The sequence below is a fragment of the Corvus moneduloides genome, chromosome 5, assembly GCF_009650955.1.
Source record: "Corvus moneduloides isolate bCorMon1 chromosome 5, bCorMon1.pri, whole genome shotgun sequence".
Taxonomy (NCBI): Eukaryota; Metazoa; Chordata; class Aves; order Passeriformes; family Corvidae; genus Corvus; species Corvus moneduloides.
Genome location: NC_045480.1, coordinates 27,240,212 through 27,264,246, shown reverse-complemented (window position 1 = coordinate 27,264,246; position 24,035 = coordinate 27,240,212). Strand labels below are relative to the sequence as shown.

The 24,035-nt window shown below is 39.3% G+C and overlaps 1 protein-coding gene across 1 annotated transcript in view; it reads left to right on the top strand.

The window, feature by feature from the left end:
• SCFD2 (sec1 family domain containing 2) overlaps positions 1 to 24,035 on the top strand; it is a 195,622-nt gene that overhangs the window by 63,026 nt on the left and 108,561 nt on the right. Inside the window, exon 5 of the mRNA XM_032110266.1 lies at positions 22,830 to 23,079. Coding sequence (XP_031966157.1) covers positions 22,830 to 23,079 — 250 coding nt within the window. The remainder of the gene's footprint in view (positions 1 to 22,829; positions 23,080 to 24,035) is intronic.

Below are 24,035 nucleotides of genomic sequence, written 5' to 3'. Positions count from 1 at the left end.
AGAGAGATTTTCCTCTAGGGGTTATCTTTCTTTAGATTTTCTCTAGTTCACATTTCTTCAGCTAAATTACCTTACATTGCCATGAAGTTTCTCTAGGGACTCTCTCAGTCTAAAAAGATGCCTCTTTAGAATTCTCCCCATTTCACCCTATGGCACCATATTTGAACAGAAGAACATTAAAGTTAGCATACCATAGACCTGAAAAAAGTGGATTTATGCTCAAATCTGCCTGCTGGCTGTGGTGTTCCTGGCTTGGCACGGAGCACTGTGAGGGCTGATACAAGACTGTAACAAGACTGCTTCATTCTCATTTGTATCCCACCTTCCCCTAAAAAGCAAAAGGAAGTATTTGCTCCACACCTAGAAGTTGCCTACATTTCCTTATTTGATATGCTTCTGTAGCATTGTAGTCTCTGTGTTTACCCTTTTGTACATTTAATAAGAATGCTTTGTTAAATAAAAATGTGGTAGGGATAGGAGAAAAAATTAAATTTCCCTCTGGATGTCCCCCCTGCACCACCTCATCCCAGATTGTTTGCCTTTGTGTGCCTTTAAAACAAATAGCATATGATTCTGTGAGTGTTCCTGTAATTTAAAGTAGTCATGTTGCCTGCAGAAATGAAGGGTACTGTGCACACGTAAAACTTGGACGGTATTTTCTAATGTAATGCGACAGCCCATTTGTGCAGCTGTGTCTAATAAGGCATGAATACATTTAACTGCTGTTTATGTCCTCACACTGGTTGTTTGAAGTACAGAAATGCTGTACATTCACATTAGGCAATTCAGTATAGAAATCTAACTTGGACTGACTATTGATGGGAAGTATTTCATAATTTTGTAGCCGGTTAAAACATATGGTTGAAGTTACAATAAATAAATTACTTGGTCCATAAACCATTGCTATTCAGCACAACTGTCAGGTTGATGTAGGTTTATCCTTCAGGAAAATAAAATGTAGATAATGGATAAGTAATAAATGATAGTCTGAGTCTCTAGGGAAGGGAAAAGTTTCAAATTCTTTTTAACGAGGGCATTTGGAAGGGAAGAGGAAAAGGTAATGTGCCAGAGATGAGAAACTCTCCAAACATGACTTAATTCTATCCATCAGTTTTTCTTCTAGTATTTCTTCCCTACCCATCCTCAAGTCTAGGGGAAACGAAATAGCTGCTAAGCTGTAGACAGCAAAGGATTCAGGCATGCTTCATAGGTGCGTCTGACTTGCCTTGCACAGTACAGTTGCCTTTTCTGAATGGAGCAGAAATGTTCTTCTCTGATAAAAAATAAGGTGCATTTTCTTTCAGTTTTTATAAAATGTCTCTGACTTATCTGAATTTCTTAAGCCAGTATTCTGCAACACAGAAACAGAGATAGGACAGTTGAATTTCGGAAGATATAGATACTGTATTAAGATATCTGTAACTATTAATAGCTGTAGATATTAAATGTATCTACTCAGAATATTGTTTTCCAGTAATAGTATCAGAATGTGGTTAACATAAAGGATCCCTGAGGAAGACTGTCATGGATCTCCAACTGCCTTTTTATTAATATATATTTTAATTATGGCTTTGGTGTCCCTGCTTACTAGGATCTCACTGGCATGATTTGTTTAAGTTCTGTTTGGTTTTAAAAGTATATGTTTTAAAATAATTCGTTCATGTTTTAACAGATATGGTTATGAAAAAACTCTGCAAGTCTCTGCCTACATCATAAACAAAGAATATTTAAAGAAATATTTAAAAAGCTAGAGAACTACTTAAAGTTCATTATCTCTAATGGACAGTAGCCTAATTCTTCTGATTGTAACTATATGATACATAGGAATAAATTTCCAAATGTATGTTCTTGTAACAACAACAACAACAACAACAACAAAAAAAAAAAAAAAAAAAAAAAGGTGAAAAGCTCTCTTAGCTTTCTTACTTAATTTGATTATCATGCCTCCCTCTGTGTAGGTTTTTCCCCAGACTGTAGGCATATTTTCTGACCAGGTTATTTAATTTCTGTCACTCCACAAAAAAATACTCAATGCTCAAGGAGTCAGTACACAACATTCAAGTACTCTGAATTCTACAGTAGTTCTGGAGAGCTTTACAACAACTCAGTTAGTATCTTCTGTGTCCTCTTACGTGCTGTTCCTCCAAGCTTGTCTTGGTGAGACCTTGGCTTTTGCCACAGTTGTTGGAAATTTGTGCTTCTTCTCTGTACCATGGAAGGAAAGGCTGTTTGAGAAGCTACCTACTGTAGGAGAGAAATGGTTCACAATATCTTCTCATTGCATCTGCAGAGGTGGCAGCAGGTGCTCAAGGACATATGGTGCTGCTGCTTCAAGAGAGTGTCACTCACTGGCATGGGCCAAGTTTGGCTTTGTCTACTTGCTGGTTTAGTTTCATCTGCTTGTTCACTGCAGAGAAGAGGTTGAATATACTGAAGATATATGTGCTCATCTCTAATTCGTCGGGGTCTGACAGCAACCATTGGCAACGAATTTATAGGTTGGAAAGCCACCATGTGTTTTAGGGGACATAATAGCTGGGAAGTCTGTTAACAGGTTGCAAAAATTCAATGTTTTGCTTTGGGTTCTGATAGCATTGTTTTTGAGCTACATGGAATGAAATTTTTTCTCTGTATTAATTCACCCATGTCAGACTGTTGGTTTGAACTTCAAACGTCAGCATCTGCAAATGGTTTTGTTGCCTCTGTGAAATTAATTGTTTCCTATCCTATCACTGTGTGCATATGTGTTTTATCCATAGCCTGAGCAAGATCTCCTTTAGAAGTGATCACTAGCAGAAAATGAATTGTTTCTTTACTATCTGATGGGTAGACTTACAGGAGTAAAGATAAGCATGGAGTGGTGTACCTCTTCTAATTATGTTTCCCTTCTGTAAGTTAAAAGAGGAGACACACTTTTAAGACATCACTAAACCACTCTTGCCTGGCACTAGTTTTCTTGTCCTTTTCCTGCATGTGTTGTTCATAGGAGTTTTATTTTCATAAAATACATAGAGGCAGAGGATAACTTTAAATCTCTTAACTCTTACTGGTTTTCAGTAGATAATGGCACAGGAATGGAATTCCTTTGCATAAAAATACAAAAGCTAGATGCTGTCTCACACAGGGAGAAACATATTTCAAGCAGATGGGCTCTCAAATAATGATGGAAACAGCAACTCATGGATGACCAGGTGCCCAGTTTTTCTGTCCTGAAGAACTAAAAATAATTTACATATTTTTGTTTTTGAAACATTTGCATGTCATCTTGGTGTGATTACTGGCACATGTTGTATTGATTCAACTTTATTGTCGCATTATTCTCTCACACTCAAGGGCCACATGTGCTCCACATCTGGTGAACATTGAAAGACCTTTTGAAAAAACATCACCATGTTTTTGTTCTTAGAAATGCTTATGACAAATATCACGGTCTTGCAGCTGCTTCTGCTATTGGTTGCAAACAGGATGCGCTAGGCTGTGCCTACTGTCCAGTTACAAAACCATCAATGATAACATAATGCATTTCCTGTTAACTGAAGTGATTAACTGCTTGACTATTGGTCCTTGTTCTTTGCACTAGAATGACTGATAATAATGAACTTTTTTATAGTTATTAGTGCTAAAATGTAATCTTGCTTTTTAGGGCAGCATGCTTTAAAAACCGCTAGCGTAGTATTCAATGTCAAAAGTCTCCAACAAACTGCTACTTAAAATATTCTGGAAAATGTTGAATGTTTTCCAACAGATCTTCCAGTGCTGTTCTGGTTTGGTACATTGCTCAGTGCATTTTATAGTGTGACTGCATGAGTATTTACCATGCTTCATGACAATGATGTTGCATTTATTGTGAACATCCGATGGTGTGAAGTACGCTCATTGTGAACACCATCTGTTTAGAATATACGTTTCCCTGTACCAAACCAGTTGCATGCAAAGAAGCTTGCAGTGTGCTTTTCACACATTATTTATTATGTAGGGCAAAGTTAGACATTGTGATTAGCATCTTCTTACATTTCACCCTTAGGTGCATATTACATAAAGTCTCATTTGGAGATACCTAAACCCAAACTCAAACCTGAAGCTTATTTAGTTGGGCTTAGTATGAAGGAGAAAATATTCTCCTGACTCAATAATGAACTTCATTTCTCTTTTGGGACTTGACTTCTGACACAGAGAGAAGGCCAAAATAAAACCCAGACTGAGTGAGGGCCCCGACTTAAACCTGCTTTTAATTAAGCCTTGTAAAGAAGCTTTTCTGCTAAACTCTCAGGTTGAAGAGTTCATGCAAAAAAACCTTCTTGTGGCTTATGAGCAGCCAAAGTGGGGACATTCAAACATACATTTCTAAATAGTTTAACCCAGAAAAAATGCAAGTGAGAAAGTCCATATCATTTATTTAATGCAGTTTTTATCAAATCACTCATTCTCCTAGTTATTTTCTTTTTTCATTATTCTATGTGTTTCAGTTAAAATTTAATGCTTCTACAAGATGTTCTGATATTAACAAACATGAAAACGAAATTGTTTTGGTTTCCTTTTTTCCTAATTGCACATAAATCTGACCCAGTTCAGCTGGACACAGTTACAGGGCGTCAGACATGTAATACACATTTCAAATCAGAATCCTTGTGCCAAGGCAAAGGTCAAAGTAATTTTCTTGTTTGTTTGTTTTTAAAGGGATTAAATAAATGTAGTTTTACCACAAGGAAGATGACAGTGTCCATTGCTCAATTATGGCTTTGAAGTCCACGTTTAAATGGGAGAAGACAATCCTGTCTGGATCAGTGGCAGGGATAATTTCAGAAGTAAAGGTTGTGTGTTTCCTGTGCAAAATGATGCTCTTTGTGCAAGATGTCTGCTAGATCACTTGCACTATCAACCCCAGACAAGAGCTTATACCACATTAAAATAAAGCTGTGGCTTCAGTGACAGGCTGTAAACAAAAGGGGTGGGATACAGTTAATGGCAGGAGTGCACTGCTAAAGAAAAATAAATAATTCCCTTTTACTTGCAATTGGCAATTGCCCAAATGCTGAAACATCATCAATCATCCTTGATGACGAGATGAGATCATAAACTGAATGAGGGAAAATAAACTTGAATTTAACTTAAATTGTGATTGGCACAGTAAAAATTAACTTTCACCCTAAAAAATGTTTTCTTCTTCCAAAACTTTTCTAATTGCTGCCCTTCCCAACTTGTCCCCACCCATTGCAGAACTTCCAAGTGCTCCTCACTGTTGGTAATGTCATCCTTCCATGTCTGTTTCAGGATGTGCTTTTAGGTTTTTTATTGAGAAGCAAGCTGCTTCTGCATTTCTTCCAAAAAAAATCTTCAGTGTAGTCTTCATATAAATACTGAACATCATGTTATTCATAACCTCATAATTCACCAGTCTAGCAGCTGAATAATGTAGCAGGCATAGAAGACTGAGAAGCAAAGGATGTTATACAGACCAGGAGAGCCATTCTGACAAAAATCTGTTGGGGAAAAACTTCCTGAGAAAAAAACATAGTTTCTTTTTCACTTCTTCACACATCTACAGTTTATTATGAACAAAATACACACTCCAGGGAACATTTATGTAGTGTCAGGAAAATTGACTTGATATTTTAATTTTTACAGCTGTTTGTGTTTTGCACCATGATTTTAAAAAAATTGCTTATATCGTATGCCTGGGGAGAGTTGTTTGTTCTTCACAAGTGGATAGCTTTAAATATGAAAGTTAAGTTCTGGAAAGTTTGAGACTTGGTAGAAATAATAGTAAAATTCCACCAATAGTATTGATGCCTTTTCCTGGTCTTAAAACCAAGAGGCATACACGGTTAGAAGGGGAAAAGGGATTTTACCTTGCTATTTATTTTAAGGATCCTTAGGTGTACAGGTCTAGGTCGTATGCATCGAGATGCACCCCGCCGAATCTATCTCTGTGTCTGTGTCTTTCTTCTCCTGTTCCCCCCAACATTGGGTATAACATTATAGGCTTTACTAATTAGCATATCTATCAAAGATTCCCCAATGAGAGGCTCAAGTGAGCCCCCCCTCCCCAAGGAACCTTCCCCTGGATGGTTCTATCTTGGTTTACAGAATATGTTCTGGAGAGGACCTTGGGGTCTGGGGCACACTGATCCCTAGCTACAAAGCTTCTAAAATGTTTAGTCTCTTAGCTTAACAAACAAGTCCAAGAATGTAGGCAAAAAGCACTAGGAATACAGAAGCTGTAAAAAGGTATAACGGGTATAAAAGAAAAGGCAAAAATCTTCATGGCATCAGTATGAAGTCCTGACATTGTGAAGTCAGCTTTGAAGCTGGCAAACAACAACATTATTTAAAAGATAAAGCAGCATATTACAAATATTGCAGTCAGGCAATGATCATTACTGATTATTTGAAAAACATCAGATGTGACTGGAAGAATCAGTTTGACACTGATTTTGATTAGCAATAAGCAAGGAAATGTTGTAGTTTTAGACCATTGGTTTAAAGGCAGTGTTACATCCTAGAGGTTCATGGCACATACCAAGTAAGTTGAGAATATCAGTCTCATTCTTAGGGGTCTAATTGATGTCAAATTGGCAGAGATTGAGTGGTACAGGAGCTCAGGCTACCCCCTAACCTCCTGAGCTTTTGCATACTTATGTTATCAGTTGTGTAGATAACGGCATTTGCTTCACAGTGCTGTCAATGTGGTCTTTGCTCTAAGATGAAAATATTGAATTTAATTAGTAGCATGGGCTTGGGTTCAGGCATCCCCTGTGATACCAGATGTGTAAAGTGAACCTCTGATGGTAATTAGTGTGTATTACTGATGAGTGTTGGGAACAAACTATGTGAGCGATCTTTTCGATAGACACACTGAGAGGTTGGTTTTTCCCCCTTAATTAAAAAAAAAAAAAAAAGGCATAAATGCTGACTTATAATTGCTCTGATTATTCTGTGTTAAAATGGTGGATCAGTCATGCTGTTTGTTTATTTGCATAGTAAGATTTGGAGGGAAATCTGTTCTAGACTGAGTTAAATTTCTGCCAGCATATGACGATGCCACATTATTTTATGTGGAGAGAGCTGTAAGTTGAGAACTTGTGATTTTGGAGGAATGTCTTTCGGAGGCTCGCTGCTCATTGCAGCTTAGAGGGATGCAGCCAAAATAGTATTTTAACATTTTTTCCCCTGTTATACGTGTCAGTTTTTTTGTCTGTGTTGGCAGGAGGCTCAGTTTGTGGATAGATGTTTATTCTTTTGTACATGATCATGTTCATGTAATCGTTCTTGCCAGAAAGTGGGAACAGAAGTACCAAAGGTTTTGAGACACACAGCGCAGCTTGGTGGACATGGAGGATTTAACAGTAGTCGGTAGGGCTGTCCCAGTGGCCAGTGTAGGGGCATTTGGATGTGAGAACTGTGGGCTTTGTGGGAGCGCTGTACTGTTGTCAGGAGAGGGAAATGTGGCTGCCATGCACCAGGGCCACATGACCCTTCAAAGGCCACAGTCTTTTGAAAGGGCCAATAGTAAAGGTTAATTGCAACACATTGTTCTGGAGTATTTTGTTTAAAATTTGCTTTACTGAAGTTACCACATATGTTCCTTGAGTGGTTCGATACAGAGATTTAATAACCTTGTCTTCTAAATTCGTGGTATATATAGATGAGATAGGTGGCTAGTGGAACGTGTGACCTCGTTCAAGACTGAGAACTGATGGAGTGGTTCTTTATGTCTAATTCTCAGTTATTTTGCAGTTGGCTCAGAGTTTGCTAGCCTGTGCTGAAGAGCTAAGAAAAGATAGTTGTGCTGGTTCTGAGGAGAACATCTTACAGCTGAAAGCTGAGTCAGCTCTTTCAAAGCCCATTGATACCTCAGGATCAGGATAAAGAGTGAGTTTAGACATCCCAGGAGTCCCCAAATTTTTTTCAAATCAAGAGATTTTATCTATTGTTTTGCCATTAACATCAACAAAGCTGCCTTTGCTGTGTGGTTTCTACATTCCTACCTGCAGCATCAGAGCCTGTTCTGAATTTCATGGCCACAGCACTAAATATTCTACATTTCATAGCACTCTTTGCAGAGAATGGCATGAAATACTGGCTTTGGTAGCTCACCCTTGCTCTTTTCCTGATGTTTGGGTTATTATTGGTCTTTTGGTTGTTGATTAGTTACCTACTAGTTATTCTCAGGTTGAGTGTTTTGCTTTTATTGCAAATTTTTTATTGATCTGTGCCTTGAGGATTTCTCCTTCTTACCAGGATTTTAATGGCTTCACACCGAAAGTTGGTAGATCCATGTATTGAAAGGATAAGGTTATGTTCTGGAAGATTAGGTGAGTAAGAAGTATAACCTTCAGGCATCTTCTATGAATTCAGCCCTTCGGATTAAATGTAAAACGTTGTTCCTGTAGTAATCTAGAACTTTAGCAAGCTGTTTTTTGGTAAAAGCAGTAAGATTTAGGTGTAGCTGGGAGATTTCAGAATTTTTTCCTGATAATAATTTCTTTTCTCAGTAACAGCAAATATATATTTTTCATGTGCTTCACTTAATCCATGTGTACTGAAAGGTTGCAAGTTTTAAATGATCACTAAACTAGTAAAACGATCACTCTTACCCCTCAGTGATCCTCTGGGAATCTGGTACCAGAAAGATTCCAGGAGCCAATTCCCCTGCAGGAATGAGGAATTCTGATTACTTGTTTCAGAGTATTTGTCCACTCCATGGACTGGTTTGAGTGTCAAGATCTGGCAAAGACATTTCACTCCCAAGGGAAGTGGAAGCTATTGAGGCCAGTGGGTAAATTTAAGTAGCTTCATTTTTCTTTTCTAACGCTTCTGCTGAGGATTATCTAAGCCCTCACAAAAGTTGTGCTAAATAAAAGGAAACCGTTGCACTTAATGTAAACATTTGCCTTTAGTGGGTAATGGAACATTCACATCATCTTTCATTTTGGACTTGAAGTATAGCAACTTCTGTTTTTTCTTCAAGGAATTTGGTTTGTCGGGGAAACATCTGGTTTATGTAAATGAGCAGGGAATTCGACACACGAGAAGATGATTGCGAAGTAGCATCTATGTGGTCTCTGCATCAGTCATTCAGTTACGTTTTCAAAAATAAACACCTATTACATCTGTAATTGCTGTCCCATTTTCAGTGTGCCGTGTTAATGAACATGTTTTGCTCCTTCGAATTCAAAACAAATTAAAAAAAAAAAGAAGAAGAAGAAGAAGAAGGAAAGAAATAAGTAGAAGAGAGCGAAGCAGCATGTCCGCAGCAGAAACGACGTAGCAGGATTTTCCCGATGTTGGGTAATTGCTGCGGAGGGTCGAGTTCAGCCCGGCGCAGCTTTCCGGGCGGCGGCTCCGTGCCCGCGGCGCTCCAGCAGCGCCCCCTGCAGGGCGCGGCCCCGCCCGTGCCGCCGGCAGCGCCCGGTGCCGCCGGGAGCCGCGCGCGCCGGCTCCGTCCGTGCCTCGCCTTTCCCGCCGCTCCAGCGTGTGCCGCCCCGGCGGAGAGGCCTGCGCGCTCCTCCTTGCTCTTCTGCGTAAAGCGAGCTAGAAATCCACCTTCACAAATTCAAAGGCAGAGAAACAGTTCTTGTGGCAAAGTTTAATTATTTGTATTTCTTTTAACCTGGCTACGTCTCGGCCATGTTTTATTAAGATGGTGTTCGTGGCATTTCTCTTGCATGTTTTCTGATGTGGAAAAACAAATCAAAACCCACTTATCTCATGAATCATTGTTAAAGTCAGCAGTAGTCCTCTGTGTAAAATCTGCCAGTAAAAGCCGGGAGGATGGGGATTAAACCTGGAGCACATTAAATTAGTTCCAGTCTATCCCAAGCAGGCTCTGCATTGCTTGCTTAGGCAGGCAAAACGGAAACAGGCAGTTTATAACAAGGGTGGTTTAAAAACCGTGGGGTTCATTTGAAAAAGATTTATATCCCTCACTTACATAAACATTACAAACGTGGGCTGCAAGCAGGAGGCAAATCTTTATCGAAATCTCTTTAAGAGCTTTTTCATTGTGAATAAAATGGGCAGCGTGTACTCTTATTTGAAGATTCGTCAATATCTGTACACTGATCTTTTTTCAATGCCCTTACTAATTAAAATACAGCTCAGGGTACAACAGTGAGACCACCAACCAGTAGTTTGCTGGGGTCTGACAAAAGTGGCGATGACTGAGGTGGCAGAGGGAAATTATTTGTAGGCAGGAGAAGAGATTGTCCTGAGACTAGTTTAGGTTTTTTTAGTAGTTATAAAAAAAAAGAAAAAAAAGGTGAAATTTTCAAGAGAAACAACTGTGACTAGATTTATCTCCACCCACCCCCTTCCCTGATGGATGTTGCTGTTCTTAAACAGTAGCACAGAAATTTTGTGGGGTATGTGATCTTTGCTGGGGCCTGCAGTACTGTCTGCTGGGAAGATCAAAATGTTTGCTCCACGAAAACTAGAAGTAGTGTGGGATGTGAGGGTCCCAGGTGACGACTGGAGTGCTACTCGCATTGTAACATTTATGGGTATTTTAATTGTGATGATGTTGTTTTGAAAGTCTATTTTTAGAAGGATTAAACATGCATTAGTGCAATGAAAAAATTTATTTTTAATAATAAGACAATTTTATTTCTAGCTGTTGCAATGCCATTTTAATGTATTTAGAGTACGTTATAAGAGTTGTTCAGATCCTGGATTTAACAGAAAGTGCTTTTCATAGTTCATTTTGATGTTAATAAACAGTGTCTAAAAGAGCTTTGTAATCCTAGTCTACCTTCCAAAATACGATCCAAGACTCAGATAAATGATTTAAAGTATTTTGTGCATTATAATATATAACTAAGGTCATCTGGATTCTCTCAGCAAACTAAGGTGTCTCACACCTCCTTTTTTTTGCTGCGATGGTGTCTCCATATGGAATATCACTTATGACCCAAATGTCTGATTGTCTCATGTCTCATGTCCTGGGAGCATACTGACAGATGGCTTGTTAGAAAAGTGGAAGCTTTTGGTGCTGTGGAGTGAGTTAAGAATTTTCTAGTAGTTCTTTAAGAAGAAATTTGGATTTTTTTGCTATTATAGTGGTATGAGTATGCTACAGTGGTAAAGGTTGGAAGCACTCCCTTCCTGAGGTGTGGGGAGCCAGATAAGAAGGAAAGGAATTATATCAAAATGCTGTCTTTTCTCTCTTGTAAGAGCTGTGCAAGAGAGACTGTGAGATACATAGACATACCTACACTGGCTTTTGAAAGAAGCAGCCAGTTGATAGTGAGCTCTGTCGTGTGACAGCTTGATGGCCATTGATGCTCACACTAAATAGGTTACAGCAGGCTCCTGTTGTATTGGTGTCAGTGTACCATGACTCACAGTGCAGGTGGGGGCTGTAAAGGGAATTCTTAGCTACACTGAATGTTATTTCTTATACCCAGGACTCAGCATCAGGCTATCAGAGCACCCACATTAACATTTGGTAGCATGGGAAGCTACCACTGCTTACAGGTGTATAAAAGCAAGAAGCTCACTTTTGGACTTGGAGCTGAGCATTGATCTCCAGAGGATCAGTCTAGTGCTGACCATGACTTCTTTCTCTGCTACCAAAAAGCACAATGGGTAACTAACTGAAAAATATCTTGGAACCTCACCTTCTAGCATATACAGCTGAATTTGTGGGGTTTTTCTTTGTTTGTTGGATAGGTTTGGGGTTTTTTTTTACATTGCACATAATAACCACCTTTTTTTGCCTGTTAATGGAATCTGAATTGTGTTGTATTTCAGGGCGTTTTGATAGTCTTCTGAAATAATTTTTTAAAAAGTAGTTAACATAGAAGTAACTTAAGACAGGTCTGGTCTTATCTTTAAAGCTGGGGGTTTTTTTTCCTCCTCAAAATGAGGTGGAATATACATTTGCCCAGATCTTCAGAGTGAAACTTGGAACATAAGAAATGCTTTCTGCATGAAGCAACTAGGAAATATATATGAAAGTAACTGAAAACTTCTGAAGTCCTTAAATGTTTGGAATGACATGCATGATTTAAGTGTTTTTAGATATTGGGACCAGATGTCCTGTGCTCCAGTCATCTCCCTATGCACAAATGGGATATCATGAGGGATAGCTATGCTGACTCAGGCGTTTGGCTGAGTGGGAGGGAAGTCCCAGGGGGACAAAAAGTGGGATTGTTTTTCTAGTTGTAGTTCATGCTGGACAAACGGATGGGGAGGAGGTGTGGCAGGAGCAATCTGTGGCAGCCAGGATGCCCTCACATGGCCCTTGCAGCTGGCAGTGGGAAAGCAGTCTGACGTCTTTTCCACCCAGAGAGAGGAGCCAACAGCAAAACCACTGCTAGGGCCACCCAGCTGGCCTGGCTCCATGCAGGGATGATGGGAACACTGAAAAAAACCAAAAGAGGAGAGGACTTGCCACATGCCAACCAAAGGAAGGACACATGGGTCAAGAGGCAAAGAACATCATGACTGGCAAGCAAGTGTTGCTGTGTTCTCTAATAACAAGCATCCTAAAAATTCATATACCCACTCACAGGTGTGCCCAGCCCTGGCTGTGCAGCCTGCTCACCACTGCAGATGAATACCAGCACAGAAGATTCCTGCTCAGTTAGGGAACTGAAGAAACAGTTTGTAGGCACTTGAATTAAATTGTGCTTGAAGAGAGAACTATTAGCTTCTAGAGCAGGAAAGCATTTCCAAGATGGGATGAGAAGATTAAGAAAAGTGGGATTTCAGTAGTGTTTCAACATAATTATCATTTTGCCTATGCCTGTATTTCACTTGATGTTTAATATTAGATAAATGCTGAGTAGTCGTCGTTGCTGCAGTTCAAACATTTATAGGGAAAAAAGTGTCCTTTTCTTTGAAGTATCACTGTTCTGCCATCTGCTGCTCTCTGAAAGATGGTAATCTGATTAGGTTTTCGTGGTAATAGAAAACTGGACAGGAAAATTAAGGATTTAACCTGATACATTTCATAGAATGGAATGAGGTATGGTTGTATAATTAACCTTTTTTTATTCTCCCCAACCTGAAGAGGGGGGAAAAAAATGTTCTTCCTCGTGCAAATCATGCCACTGTCTGTGAGCATCCTCCAGTGAAGATGTCCTGTGAATGAAAGATTCCTTCCACACACAAAAATGAACCAGGCATTCCTAAGTTATAAACTTACTTGTACATGTGACATCTGCCTTTAATCACCATGAAAGCCTGAATCCTGCTTGAAGCATAGTGAGCCTTGTACAAGGGCTAGAAATGTCAGTACTCTATTGTGATAACATTTACTGTACTGATTAACAGTTGTGGTGCTTTGCAGTGGACTGATAATCTGCCTTCACATGTCTTTGTGTTGCCGTTGTGTCTCCTTCCTGTGGTTCCAGCTGGGGCTATGGACACAGCAGTGGGATCTCCTCTGCAAACCTCCCATGTCCATATATTTTTATGTATTATGTCCTTGTCTATCTGCATACCAAGGTGTAAAATATTTCAAACACAATGCAAAACACTTTCAAATTAGCTACTGTTTAAATTCCTATAACAACATGATCTGGCATCTAGTCTCAAACCTACTGTCTCATGTAAGTTGATGTTTTAAATGTCTTTCAAGTTTCTTGGCACGTAGGAGTTTCAGTTACTAGTGCTTTGGTAAATTCCAACAGTTTTTGGTAGGTATGTTTGTCTTAGTGGTAGATTTTCACCAAGTTTCTTGGCCACTTTTTTGAAAAATAAAGGAGCAAAATAGAAGGGATAGGGAGAGAGAATGCTGCTTTGCTCAGATCTGTATCCATTTCCACTGAAATAGCCAACAGAAAGTTGAATCTCAGGGATTCAAAAATGGAGTATGTTTTGGTCAAGATAGTACCCTTATTCTGTGTGTTTTGTGTAATAGTATGATCTCTAAGAATCACTAAAAGATATCAGGTATATGTTTGGCCCAACCTTAGCTGAAATCTTGATTTGTGTGATGCTTTAGTGCAAACTGGTTTTGTGGCTTGTGGCAGTGTATGTTCGATATCCGGGTTGTCTGTTAATATCAAACTTGTAGGGGCAGAAGTTGACTGGATTTATTTTAAAAAGTCTGATGGTAAGATAACACACTTAAACACAAAAAGCCAATGGCAATTAGAAAACAAATGTCTTTCAAATGGACTCAAACAGTCATTGCGGGCTCCAAACTCCTTTTGGTTTTCGCTTGATAGGACTGGTTTGCCATTTTACCCTTGCCCCCAGCTCTCATTTTTCATTTCTGGTACCAGTGTCCACCATGATCTGACCCATCACCACAAGTCTGGAGGTTTTCCTGCAGCCCTGAGGAGTTTCTGGAACATCTGATGTTAGATTGGCATAGGAGTGAAGCACGATGCATAAAATGAAGGTTTGAGAGAAAAGAGATGATAGAAAAGGCAAGAATGTGGAGGAAAAGCACAAGATGGGCTTGTTTTGACTGTCAGTCTCCTTTTATGACTCACTGCTTACAGCCTTCACAGCATGTATTGCCTTCATCCTTTCTGCTATTTCTGAAGTATTTTTCCATCACAGTTCATAGTTCCTTTCACTTCAATCAAGAACTGTGCTAAACAGTTCATAGTTTTATTCACCAGATGCATTTAACACAATGTTCTACTGCGTGAAACCACTGAGTCCTTGCTTTCTGCTTGTTTTCTGCCCTTTCACCCTCAAAAGTCTTTGTGAAATGTGCACACCACAGAGTATCTCCACCAACTTGAGAACTGGAAAAATCATAATTTCAACTTCCCTTGTTCCTCATGTGCCTTTCTTGACTAGATTCAAGAGCTGTCTGATGCTCTGAAATTTTTGTCTGTCCGAAGAGACATATGTAAACTGTTATTCTTCCTTTTGATAAGGAACTGTCTCTCACTCTGAAGAAATTTAGCCTTTCAATTGTTTTATAACTCCTTTCAATTTTATCTTTAGTTTTTCACATCCTCTTAGAAATGTGGACTCTAGGACTGGGCACAATATATATAGGAATTAATCCTGACAGTGCCACATAGTGTAATAAACCTGCTGTCCTACTTCTGTCCCATGGATACTGTATTTCATAGTTACATTGGTCCTTTTGCTATGGCCTTGAGGTATGTTTATTATGGATTGGATCAAAAAGGCAGCTGAGCTAGTTTGCTTTCTCTAACAAAAAAAAAGTTCGCTTCTACTCAAGAGCAGCTGCCTACAGAAGATTAAGAGAAGAGGACAAGGTTATATGATACTCTCACTGTTCCAATCATTATGAGTTCTGTAACAGTTGTGGTTTCTGTGTATTTACTAATATTTGATAGAATTTTTTCCCCTGTGAGTTTTCCCATCTCCTTTGTGAGCCCAAGTAAGAATTTAGCAGCCCAATAGCATTTGGCAAGATGTTCCACGTCCGAGCAAATTGCACAAGGAACTACCTACATTTAATTTGCTCTTTGAACTGGCTTTTACCAGCTTCATTTATTGCCTCTTAGTTGTTGTGTTGAGACAGAGTGAGCAATTTTTCCCTATCTGCCTTCTCTAGTCCACTCATGACTTTTTAGACCTTTTCTCTCTACTGGGTCATCTATTTTTCTAACCTGAAGGATTATACCTAGTGATCTAAGCAGGCATTCAATCCTTTTCTTTGTCCTGAGCATCTCTCGAATCTTTTTCAGCAGTCATCTCCTGGGACTGAATCTCCTTCTTCTGCAGACATGATCTGCACTATTGAATGACCAAATTGGTTATACTATATTTTTGTGATTTATACCCTCTTTATTTGTTTTCTGTCCCTCTAGTTTTTTATCCCTTGCTTTATAGTGTTTGAATACTTTCCCATTGTTTTCCTCAAAGTTGATAGGAGTTTTAGCCTGATAGGATATTATGTTATCCCTGTGCCCGTTTCTCCATTTTGAACCCCTACCATCTTCTGGCAATTTTCTCCAAGACTTGCAGAAACAAACAGTGTCAGAAACCACACACAAAAAATCCTGACGTGCATAGCACCAAGATCTTTTTCTGATACAGGTTTTATCTGGACTGTGCCTGTATTCCTTTTTCATTCTTCTGACACTGTTTTTGCTGTGCTGATTCGTGTTTTTACCAAGCTTGTCTGTAGAAGCTATCACAGCTAAAAGCTTTGACTGAGTAGGTTGGAAGTATTCCCTTTTTAACCTGCTGATGAGTCTCTTATGTCAGACATGAGGTGATTTAAGTAAAATTCTCCTTATCCTTGCAGAGCTTTGTCTAATAAAATCTAGACTTATTAAATATCCTTTTTTCAGTACAGTGTTGCTCCTGAGCCCCCATGAACCCATTAAAATATCTTTACACAGCTGTACATGTAGATGATCTCCAAAGAGAGAGGGAAAAACCGGACCATATGATGTAATGATATATTGCCCAACAGCATAATTCACTGTGATGAGGTGATTTTGGTGCTGTGGAAGATGAGATATCAGTGGGCATTTGAATTCTCTCAAAATGTACGTATAAGTCTTGCAGTACTGACATAGTGACAGAATCTGCTTGTTGTAGCAGAAGAAACAAAAATAACTGAAGAAGTTGTAAGCTGATTAAAACCAGGAAATTGTTGTCAAGCAACTGTGGTGCTCAGTAAAGACAGGAGAAATGTGTTAAGAAGAAATCTTAATTATGTTGTCCAAAATACAGTTTATTTTATGTCCTAAGCATATTAGGTTAAAGAAAAATACTGGAATGTACTACTTTGGCTATGGGATGTAGATGGAATCCAATTGCTTAGGTCATGATCATAGCCTAGGGAGTTACTGGCAGAAAGAACTGTCCTGGGTTTTGCTTTTGTTTTGGTTTTAGAAATGATAGGGCTTGAAGAGCTTGTTTTAAATACTTGTGTTGTTATCACATATTAGCTGTTAAGTGTCAGTGTTGTGTTTTTGGAATTATGCAAGACACATTAAAAAAATTATCTCTGACCAGAAGAGCTGACAAATGCTGTGCTTTTAAAAAGTTTTATGTTGTCAGTAAATTCTTCTTGCCTTTGACTTGTCACTGTGTTTGGTAGTAACTGCTAACATCCTGGACAGACATTCATCAGGTGTATCAAAGGAGTTTTGGTGTCTGTTGTGTTGACTGATAGACAGTAATTAAGCATCTGACCATATGACAGTGTACTGAAGAAGTCATCCAGTGAGCAGGTGATTATTTATATAATTTTCTTTTATCTGTTGGCAACCTTAAACTCTAGTTCATCTAGGCTTCAAGCCAGCACTGTTGCATAAGGAGGCAGTCCAATCTTTGTCCTTCACAACTAGTGTGTTTCTCTGGCCAAGCTGTAAACCCAAGCAGACAACCAGTATGGTTAAAATTATTTGTTTTAATGCACAGTCACAGAAACACTCCAGCAGGTGCAGAAGTAAGAGGCTGCTGTGGTCAGTGGAAGGTGAGAATGAAGTCTAATTGGGAGAGCATGGACATAGGATGAATGTGAATCTATCTTTGACAGCATGAGCCAGGTTAAATACAGCTTCTGGAAAGCTTACTCTTTTTCATTTATTTGTTTACAGTAAAATTTTAAGATACTGTCTCTCTACAAGGAGAACCTGAAAATTGTCTCTACAGTTTTGAGAACATAGCTCCTTGGGCAGTGTTCAGAGTGGGTGATAAATGCGGAAAAGAGGACAAGAGATCGATTTGGCTCTGTAGGGATATTTCATTAAAGACAGAAGAATCATTAAAGTAATGACAGGGGAGACAGGTCCTAGATTCTTTTACTGTTTCCTGTGTCTCTCACTAGCAGTTTAGTTCTCCACTGTTTTCTTTATATGCATATTCTAGGTGGGTTTCTGTAACGTTTATCAAGTGAATAGACAGTGCCGTTAAAGAGAGGAAGATGCAGTCTCTTGGTATTGGCAGGGGCAAGTCATAAAGCTGTTTTGGTCCCCAGCAAAAGGCAATTGATGTCTCTCCTGATCTTTATGGCTTACTCTTTTTTTTTTTTACTGGAAGCAGCCATTTACTGCCAGCATCTTACACCTCCACTCTCAATCTGCTGTGAGTTGACTGAATGGTTTGTCTGCTTTCCCCTAAGGCCAAAGTTTGCTCATTCTCACTGTGAGGAGAGGCTTTGTCAGCCCCTCCCCAGCTGGAAACATAAGTTTGAGACTAAAACTTTACTTCCTGCAAAAGGAACTATATAGACAGTGGACTTTGGTTATCTAAAATTTCCTGTCTTCATAACTGGATGCTCTGTATTTTGACATACACAGATTGAAGTGTTTCCTAATGGTGAGGGTGGGATACTTTGAAGAAGATTTTTTTTTTATTGTGTTCTGGGTTGCTTTTTCTTGAATCATGCCCTGCAAATATGTAAAGAGAAGACAAAGCAGAGGTACATTTTTATCAAAACCTGCCTAAGTCAATAATTATAAGGATTTCTAGAGCTTCATATGGCAAATCATAATTTGAATGGTAAGATCATACTTAACTGATTTATTGTGTCAGATCACTAGTCACCCGTAGGCCATTTAATAAATACTAAATACATGAAATAATTGTTTTGCAGGGAGTACAGACATCTTCCCACCCATATGGAAATTTTGTGCAATCAACCCCAAATCTCAGATGGCCAAACAGTGTAAAACAGCGAGTAGCAGAACTGCAGCATATGATTTATGGGCAGCTGAGCACTGCAGGCAGCAAGGACTCCTCCTTAGCTTGGCAGCGCCTGTTGTTTTCACTAAAATGACTATTGCTGCAGAGATCTATCACCATCAAAGGATCTGAGCCAGTTGCACATAACCACGAGGTCCTCCTTTGGTGCCATTGTCTCTTTTAGCAGCTAGAATGTTCTTGCCTCTGTCTGGACAGTGGGGAAGTTAATGTGCAGTGTAGCAAAATCACAAACCACAAACAGTCAAACCCAGGTAAACCATGAAAAATCAAATAGGGTAACATTGGAAAGCTGCTTATTCCACATCTCTTTTCCCACCTAAGTTGTCAATAGAAGGAGCTGTTAATAAATAGGCCAGTCCAGGAGCATGGGGCAGGAAATTATCCAAGGACTTGTGAGTTCCCACTGTTTCTTCTGCTGGTTTTACCTGCAGCTGTGTTTTGGGGTTGTTTTTTTAGTTTTGGTTTTCCCCAATAAAATTCTTCACTTGTATAAAGCTCTGTGATTCCCATTCCAAAAATTTCTGTTTAACTCATGTAACCTCTGAAGGAATTAAACATGTTTTGCTTCCTAAATGGAAAGCCACTAGAATATTTACATAGTGAAGTAGTCTCTAAGGATTTATCTCCTTCTTCCTCCTGGATTTTAAAAGAAAATAAATTCCACTTGGTTGAAGTTGATTTTTGCTTTAATATTTTTAATGATGGGTTGAGGACACTGGGCTGGAAGCACAGGGATTAGAGTACTCAGTTCTCTTCTAAGTTTTGTCAGGGACACGTGTTAATTCAAGTAAACTCTGACCCTCTTCTTCTCTTCCTCCCAAACTCACTCTGTTTTCTATTTTGTAAAATAAGTCTAATGATGCATATGGCTTTAGATTCTTACAGGGTTTTTTAATACTGAAAATAATACCTCTCACAAAATTGCAAAACATTTTTTTCTTGGGTTATTACACTTCCTCCTAATTCCTGTAGATCCTATAAATAAGATTTTAAATAAGATTTTGAAGCACAGTGTCATATTCAGTGTTTAAAGCCCCCCAAAAAATATGTTTGTACTTTCTTCACTATTCTCCCATCTGCCAGAATTCAGCTCTTTTGCAAAAATCAGCAAAGTGACATCAGTTTATTTACCCTTAGGGACATCAAACTATTACATGGCTTAAGTTCTAAAAATAAATTACTAAGGAGGCTGGAGAAAAGAGAAGGAAAACAACAAAAATCTGTCACAAACTCTCCCTGAATTCTAGAGAATATATGATTAGAGTATTAAAATGTCCAAACAATGCAACAGAGCAGAAAGTGTTAGAGCTTGGGCCTTTTAGCTGGCTCTGCATTAAGCAGCATTGATGTTTTTATACAGCCTTTGGAAAGCTCTGAACTGACCTGTTTTTATTGTTTTTATTGGCTCCCTTGATGATAGACAAATGGGGCTAACTTGAGGCCAACATAACCAGCAGGAAATTTGGGTCATGGGTAGTTACATTTTTAAAACTTGTGTTCTAGGGCTGTTCAATCAGGGTAATTGATTGATTGTTGGGCAGTGCAGGGAGCCCCTAAATCATCGGAGGTGGCCAGATAATGACAATCTGCCAGTGGATTTTGTTTGAGGCAAATTTCCCAGCTCCCTGTGGAGTGATGCTCTCTAGTGAGGTTGCAAGTCCCTTTCTTTTCATGCACGGTCCAGTCCAACTGGCCTGTTTGGACAAAATAGCCTCTGAAACTTGGCAGTTCCATTTGAAGTCCTCTGTGGTGCCATTTCCCAAGAGATAAGGGGAGAAACATTCCAGAGAAGTTCATACCCCAGAAAGACCCTACGTGCATTCTGAAGTTAATGGTTTATTACGGCTCTTCAATTTTTTTTCCTCTTTCATTTTTACTTTGAAGATAAGAGGTGGCAATTCTTACTTGAAGTTGTTGAGTTTTAGCCTGCCCTACAGTAAATCACCTTGAAAGTTTAGACATGATTTTTTTTTATCATGTATGTTTGAAAGTTTGCCAAAGATGCTGTACATGTGTCCTTGCAGGAGCTATCCTCAAGCAGGAGCTGTTCACACTACTGTTGTGCATCCTCAGTGCTCCATGCCTGTGGATAATCTGTGCATGCAAAATACAGCTTTTGAAAATGCTCATCTTCAGTGGTGTAGCAGCATGCTATGGGATGTTTAGAGGTAGAGTGAAGTAGAGTTTGTGTGTTGGGAGTGGAGGAGGGGAATAAATGATGTGCCAGTAGATAGTAGATGATGTTCAGTAATACCTGGCATAGGTCTTGCCTCTCCATAAAATTGAATTCAGATTAATTTAGACTGAAATTTGCCATCTATTCGAGAATAACTCCACATGTAGGTTTATCTTGATTTCTTAGACTTTTAGGACTGATTAGGCTTTTGTTCATTGCAGATGGCTTCCTAATGATAGACGCATACCTCTTAATTCCTTGAAGCTTTGTCTTTTTCCATCTTAGGATGTGAAAGGCCTGTTATTTATTGTACTGGCATCCAGATGAGAATTTGTGTCACTTTCCAAGAAGAGAAGGTAATACTGAACTGAGGCAGGGCTGAGTTGAAATCTGGGAATCAATAGCCTTGTCTTGAGGATGGCCCAGCTACCAGCATATGCCTGACCAGTGCCAAACCCCATAGATTTGCTTCCCGGATGGAGCAGTGCTCGGACTTACTGTGTGTGTGATTTAGCTCTCCCTGCCCAAACACAGAGGGTGCCAACCCCTCCTGGGTTTCAGAATGTTCCTTCTTGGCTCTCACATGCTTTTGACCACTGCAGCTTTTTAATTTACTGCTTCAAGTCTGCAGTTGCACTTACTGTTAGGTTTAGTGAATAGTTAGAAAATTCTTCTCCAAGGTATGTATTCAAATGGAAACATAACATCTGACCACACTGAAGTCCCAGGAAAGATTGGTCCATGGCAAAACTTGTATATCAAGACCAGGGTGGGGTACAATAGTCCACAGAAGTGTAGTTTCTTGTAGCACAGCCTGGAAAAAAGTTTTTTGGTGCTTAAGTAATTCATGCTTTCTTAATGGCTGAGATCTGTGGTGGATCAGTATAGATATAAAAATGATAGTTTATGAGATGCTTGTTAGTGTTTCTGAGATTGACAAAGAACAACTAAAACAAAATACAACCAGACCCCCTGAAGTCTTGTATGGAGTACACCAGGAGATAAAGTTTTGAGTTTCTGTGTTCCTAAAGTTATTGCATGGTTTTGCTATTATATAAACTTGTGTCTCTTCCTAGGATGTTTGATTTGTATTTTATTTACTTGTTGTGAATCAATTTAAAGAGTATATTATTGGCTGTGGTGCCTATTTACCATGACTAGTCTGTGTGAAGTTACTGTAGTAACTACCAAGAATAAATGTGTGCAGACTTCACTCTTTGAATTACAAGAGATTTGATGTATCACTGTACACTATGAACTGAACCACAGGTTTTCACAGGGGGATCTTTTGGGTGATCACAGGACAAGAGGCAGGGTACGAGTGTTGCCGGAGACCTCCTGGATGGATCTGAGCAATGGTTACCACCAGGAGAGAAAGACTGTTCTTTTCTCCCACACTTCCCTCCCCATACAAGAGCAGCGTGTTCTTCCTGTTTGCCTTGCAGTGGCCCCACTTCTCACCTTATCCTTCTGCTGAGTTCCGAGCTAAGCCAAAGCAGAAAATTAGCATGTAGAAGTTTCATCTGCAGGTGTCTGTGAGCAGTGAGGATGGCAGTTTGATGGTACAATTAGTCACTGGGCTTCTCTGAGTGGCAGAGACCTGCACGATGGATCTAAATGCCATCCCTGGTGTTGCATAATGTGGATGTCAGCAAGTCAATGGAAGCTGAGTTTTGAACCCCCTGCTCATGTACAAAATCAGACCGGAAGAGGAAGCCTAAAATTTAGAGCAAGTGTTTGACCTTGTGCTTTGTACCATTTCTGTCCATACCAAGGGATGGATGCTCTCATCCTCTCACCATACTGGTACTTGGAGAAGATCTAATCAGTAGGCTTTTCAAGTGCTAAGATGCTGCTATCATGAATCCCTAAGAAAAAAACTGCAGACAACTAATAAATTCGTTGTCTGAGCAGCAAATAAATCACAGCACCATCTACTGACTACTGAGAATGTGAACATTGAATGATGTGCAGGCAGGAGTATGTCTGGTCCTAACTTAAAAGCACTATGGAGGCAATCTGACACAATCTTCTTTCTGTTTTTCAGACTATCGGCGACTCAGAAATGCCCAGTGTTTTGAACCAGTTATTGCCAATGATCAAGTCTTACAACGAAAGGACAAAAGACGATTATACCTGTGAGGACTTCCTTGTCTTGCTGATATACATATATTCTGTGTTTGGAGAAATCAAATGTGGCAAAGAGCTGGATGCAGCTGAAGAAGAGGTGAAGAAGGCCCTCGTCAAGGCAATTTGTGATGAGCCAGAACCACCTCCTTTGTTGCAGAAAATTACAGGTAAGATTCTGCTTGTGTGGTGAGAAATTGGATGTCTGGGAACGTGTGAACTGGGAGAAGTCTATAAAAATGGCTTGACTTGTCTGTGGTGCTGAGAGTACATGAGTAAGCACAAGGATTTCCTGTAGATTTGTTCCATCTCCTGTGTTCATATATGCCAAATGCTGACAGGCTGTCCTTGAAGAGTGCTGAGTCTGATGAAAGCTCTACAAGTTGTTCTTTTTGTTAAAGGTTGGCTAAGTTTGTGTGTTTTCGTAAGGTAATCTTTTCCACAATTTCTTTCATTGATTGGTGCAAAGTTGACCCTGGGAAGTCAAAATTAATCCTGGAAACATGTTCAGTGAACCACAGTTGCTTTGTGAATATGAGGAGCTGGCTTGTCTGGCATAAAAGAAGAAATGTGTCTAAAACCAACATTGAACTTCTTGCTGAAACAACATGAACATTAGCCCTTAAAAATAGCATGCTAAGCCTTTTTTTAGATAAGCACTCATAGAATAGGAAAGCCCTTACCTCTTGTTGCTGGTATCACGTTTTAGAGAAAAGTAATTGTTAAAAACTTAATTTTAAATGAATGAACTGTGGCTCAGGAGTGGCTTAGCATGGCAGAGGGGATCTCACTTTCTGCTATCAGTTTTCTCAGTATTTGCTAGTATTGAGTAGGTCATTGACCAGGTCATCTTTGAGGTGGGGAGCATATGAACATAAATCAAGATGTTGAGAGCTTACAATTGAAAGCCTAACAAGAATGGGCCTAAGTGGGGAGTCTCAAGGGAAGTGAATAATACTGCTGTTGGTTATTCTGGTACTATTCCCTGTGGACACTTCTAATTCAAAATACAGCTGTGGTCTTAGCAGTCTGCTGTTGCTTTGAGTGTAAAATACTGTAACAGTTAAAAGACTTAGGGTAGGAATGGGCTCCCTCAGTCATATTTGCACTGTGGTGTTATTTTAAT